Source organism: Pelecanus crispus, chromosome 23, assembly GCF_030463565.1.
Source record: "Pelecanus crispus isolate bPelCri1 chromosome 23, bPelCri1.pri, whole genome shotgun sequence".
Taxonomy (NCBI): Eukaryota; Metazoa; Chordata; class Aves; order Pelecaniformes; family Pelecanidae; genus Pelecanus; species Pelecanus crispus.
This window is the reverse complement of record NC_134665.1, coordinates 3167849-3172447: the sequence shown is the minus strand read 5'-3', so window position 1 is coordinate 3172447 and position 4599 is coordinate 3167849. Positions and strand designations below refer to the sequence as shown.

General features: G+C 73.6%; 1 protein-coding gene across 1 annotated transcript in view; it reads right to left on the bottom strand.

Annotated features, from left to right (window-relative positions):
• The window catches only part of PRODH2 (proline dehydrogenase 2), a 4645-nt gene extending 259 nt beyond the window's left edge, over positions 1-4386 (bottom strand). The window contains 10 exon segments of the mRNA XM_075724697.1: positions 160-249; positions 251-328; positions 3060-3206; positions 3295-3357; positions 3359-3376; positions 3537-3614; positions 3730-3850; positions 3947-3981; positions 3983-4141; positions 4216-4386. Coding sequence (XP_075580812.1) covers positions 160-249; positions 251-328; positions 3060-3206; positions 3295-3357; positions 3359-3376; positions 3537-3614; positions 3730-3850; positions 3947-3981; positions 3983-4141; positions 4216-4386 — 960 coding nt within the window.
• Positions 4387-4599: the final 213 nt, after the last annotated feature.

Here is a 4599-nt window from a genome sequence, read left to right as displayed (position 1 = left end):
CCCCCCCCAAAAAAGCCTCCAGCCCCCCCAAAAAGAGCATCCTGCCCCCCAAAAAAGGCTCCTGCCCACCCAAAAGCCTCCAGCCCCCCCCCAAAAGAGCCTCCAGCCCCCCCCCAAAAAGCCTCCAGCCCCCAACAAGAGCCCCCCGCCCCCGGTTACCTGCGGTGGGGTGTCGTCCCAGGTGGGGTGCACGGGGTCGGGGTCCCCCCGCTCCCTCGCCCGGCGCCGCTCCAGCTCCAGGTACGCCCCCCCGCACCAGCTTCACCCCGAAACGCGCCCCGTGCGCCCGCGCCGCCGCCGCGTCCCCCGCCAGGCGCCGCTTCCCGTCCTGTGGGGCAGGCCGGGGGGCAGTGGGGCTGGCCGCGCCCCATAAGTGCCCGCGGGGAGGCTTGGGGGGGCAGTGGGGCTGGCCGCGCCCTATAAGTGCCCGCGGGGAGGCTTGGGGGGCAGTGGGGCTCACCGTGCCCCACAAGTGCCCGCGGGGAGGGCTTGGGGGGCAGTGGGGCTCACCGTGCCCCATAAGTGCCCGCGGGGAGGCTTGGGGGGCAGTGGGGCTCACCGTGCCCCATAAGTGCCCGCGGGGAGGCTTGGGGGGCAGTGGGGCTCACCATGCCCCATAAGTGCCCGCAGGTAGGCTTGGGGGTCAGGCCCCCCGGCTTGCCCGCGCCCCATAAGTACCCCACAGGTAGGCTTGGGGGTCAGTGGGGCCTGCCATGGGGCCAACCCGCCCCCCCATCTCGCTGCGCCCCATAAGTACCCCGCGGGTAGGCTTGAGGGTCAGTGGGGCCCGCCATGGGGCCCCCGCCTGCCCCATAAGTACCCGCGGGTAGGCTCGGGGGGTCAGTGGGGCCCCCCCCGCCCGCCCCCTGTCTCGCTGCGCTGCGCCCCATAAGTGCCCACGGGTAGGCTTGGGGGGCAGTGGGGCCCACCGTGCCCCATAAGTGCCCCGCAGGGAGGCTTGGGGGGCAGTGGGGCCCGCCGTGGGGCCCGCCCGCCCCCATAAGTGCCCGCGGGGAGGCTTGGGGGGCAGTGGGGCCCGCCGTGGGGCCCACCCGCCCCCTGTCTCGCTGCGCCCCATAAGTACCCACAGGTAGGCTTGGGGGTCGCCCCATAAGTACCCACAGGTAGGCTTGGGGGTCAGGCCCCCCGTCTCGCTGCGCCCCATAAGTACCCGCGGGTAGGCTTGGGGGTCAGTGGGGCCCGCCATGGGGCCTGCCCGCCCCATAAGTGCCCGCGGGTAGGCTTGGGGGTCAGTGGGGCCCGCCGTGGGGCCCGCCCGCCCCATAAGTGCCCGCGGGTAGGCTTGGGGATCAGTGGGGCCCGCCGTGGGGCCCCGCCCGCCCCATAAGTGCCCGCGGGTAGGCTTGGGGGTCAGTGGGGCCCCCCTGCCCGCCCCCCGTCTCGCCGTGCCCCATAAGTACCCACAGGTAGGCTTGGGGGTCAGGCCCCCTGTCTCGCTGCGCCCCATAAGTGCCCGCGGGTAGGCTTGGGGGTCAGTGGGGCCCGCCATGGGGCCCACCCGCCCCCCATCTTTCTGTGCCCCATAAGCACCCGCAGGTAGGCTTGGGGGTCAGTGGGGCCCGCCATGGGGCCCACCCGCCCCCCATCTTTCTGTGCCCCATAAGTACCCGCGGGTAGGCTTGGGGGTCAGTGGGGCCCGCCATGGGGCCCACCCGCCCCCCATCTTTCTGTGCCCCATAAGTACCCGCGGGTAGGCTTGGGGGTCAGTGGGGCCCCCCTGCCCGCCCCCCGTCTCGCCGTGCCCCATAAGTACCCACAGGTAGGCTTGGGGGTCAGTGGGGCTCACCGTGCCCCATAAGTGCCCGCGGGGAGGCTTGGGGGTCAGTGGAGCCCGCCATGGGGCCTGCCCGCCCCACAAGTACCCGCAGGTAGGCTTGGGGGTCAGTGGGGCCCGCCGTGGGGCCCGCCCGCCCCCCGTCTCGCCGTGCCCCATAAGTACCCGCAGGTAGGCTTGGGGGTCAGGCTCCCCGTCTCGCTGTGCCCCATAAGTACCCGCGGGTAGGCTTGGGGGTCAGTGGGGCCCGCCGTGGGGCCCGCCTGCCCCATAAGTACCCGCGGGTAGGCTTGGGGGTCAGTGGGGCCCGCCGTGGGGCCCGCCCGCCCCATAAGTGACCGCGGGTAGGCTTGGGGGTCAGTGGGGCCCGCCGTGGGGCCCCCCCGCCCGCCCCCTGTCTCGCCGCGCCCCATAAGTGCCCGCAGGTAGGCTTGGGGGGTCAGTGGGGCTCGCCGTGGGGCCCCCCCTGCCTGCCCCCCGTCTCGCTGTGCCCCATAAGTACCCGTGGGTAGGCTTGGGGGTCAGTGGGGCCCGCCATGGGGCCTGCCCGCCCCACAAGTACCCCGCAGGGTAGGCTTGGGGGTCAGTGGGGCCCGCCATGGGGCCTGCCCGCCCCACAAGTACCCGCAGGTAGGCTTGGGGGTCAGTGGGGCCCGCCGTGGGGCCCGCCCGCCCCCCGTCTCGCCGTGCCCCATAAGTACCCGCAGGTAGGCTTGGGGGTCAGGCCTCCCCGTCTCGCTGTGCCCCATAAGTACCCGCGGGTAGGCTTGGGGGTCAGTGGGGCCCGCCGTGGGGCCCGCCTGCCCCATAAGTACCCGCGGGTAGGCTTGGGGGTCAGTGGGGCCCGCCGTGGGGCCCGCCCGCCCCATAAGTGACCGCGGGTAGGCTTGGGGGGCAGTGGGGCTCGCCGTGGGGCCCCCCCGCCCGCCCCCTGTCTCGCCGCGCCCCATAAGTGCCCGCAGGTAGGCTTGGGGGGCAGTGGGGCCCCCTGCCTGCCCCCCGTCTCGCTGTGCCCCATAAGTGCCCGCGGGTAGGCTTGGGGGTCAGTGGGGCCCGCCGTGGGGGCCTGCCCGCCCGCCCCCTGTCTCGCCGCGCCCCATAAGTGCCCGCAGGTAGGCTTGGGGGTCAGTGGGGCTCGCCGTGGGGCCCGCCTGCCCATCCCCTGGCTCGCTGTGCCCCATAAGTGCCCACGGGTAGGCTTGGGGGTCAGTGGGGCCCGCCGTGGGGCCCGCCCGCCCCCCGTCTCGCCGCGCCCCACAAGTACCCGCAGGTAGGCTTGGTAGGTGTTCCAGACCCACGGCGCCTCCCGGTTGTGCCGCGCCATCAGCGCCAGGGTGGCCAAGCTCAACGCCGGGTTGACGTAGCTCTGCTCCGCGTCCACCAGCACCCGCACCCCACGCCGCGCCGCGGCCTGCCGGGAGCCCCCCGCGGTGGGTGAGGGACCCCCCCCTCCCCCATCCGCCCCTTCCCCTGCCCCACATCGCCGCCCCACGCCTCACCCCGGCGACGTCGTCCAGGCGCCGGAGCGAGACCCCCAAGTGCCGGTTCTCCGCCGGCGTCAGGCAGGGGGAAAGCGGCCGCCTGCGGTGCAGATTTTTTTTTTCATTTTTTTCGCATCGTTTTTAGGGCAGCTTCGCCCAATTGAACCCGTTTCCCCCAAATTTGGGGGCGGGGAGGGCTGAAAAAAAAAAAAAAAAAAGTGGGGCGGGGGGGGGGGGGGCAGCTTTGGGGGTGCCTTCACCTCGCCCCCCATCACCGCCGCCACCCGCTCCAGCGTCAGCTCCGTGCCCGGCTCCGCCAGCCGCCGCGACACCGTCTCCTATGGGGAGATGTGGGTCACGGCGTGGGGGGGCTGCCCCCCAACTCCCCACTCCCCCCCGCGTTTTGGGAGGGTTTGTTTTTTTTTTTTTGGGGGGGGCTGCCCCCCAACTCACGCAGAGGCGGGCGCTCATCAGGGCCGTCACCTTCAGCTGCATCATGGGGTGGGGGCCGGTGGCGGCCGCCAGCCCCACACATTCCAGCGCCGCCCCACGGTTGGCCTCGTACCACTCCTCCCTGCCCCACACGTAGGCCCCGGGGGGAGAAGTGGGGCGGCGCCGCCTGCGGCCCCTCCCCGCCCCCCACCTTGCCCCCCCGCCCCCCGCCACGTACCCGTCCTTCTCCTGCCCCACATCTTCCTCGGTGGGGGACGGCCAACATGGGGCGCAGCCCCACGGCGCGCAGCCGCTGGGCCGCCGCCGTCACCTCGGCGGGGGTCTCGCCCCCCACGAACTGCCCGTAGAAGGTGGCCCGCAGCAGCCCGCCCCACAGCCGGGCCCCCAAAACCCGCCGCGAGGCCGCCAAGATCTGTGGGGCGGAGCGGGGTTAGAGCCCGCCCCACGGCGCCGTGGGGCCGGGGGAACCCGGCGGGGGTCTCTCACCGTGCCGGCGTGCCGCACCAGGCGGGGGAAGGCGCAGAGCTGCAGCACCAGCAGCGCCCGCACCAGCTCCCGCCCGCTCTTCAACCGGAACGCCGCCCCCTCCCCGAAATCCAAGGGGGCGCCTTTGGCCGTGGGGCGCCCCACGGCAAGCCCGCCTCGCTCCTGCCCCATGGCCGGCGCTCAAAGGTCGGCGCTCGCCGTGGGGCACGGCGTTAAATCCTTTCCCCCCCCCCGCCGCCCCCCGCGCCGTCACTCATTAACTCGGCCCCACACGGGTCAGCGCTCCCCATAACGAGGCGAGGCGGGGCCAAGCGGATGCTTTATTCGACGCCGTGGGGCGCGGCGCCGTGGGGCAGGCCGCCGTGGGGCAGGCCGCCGCGGGGC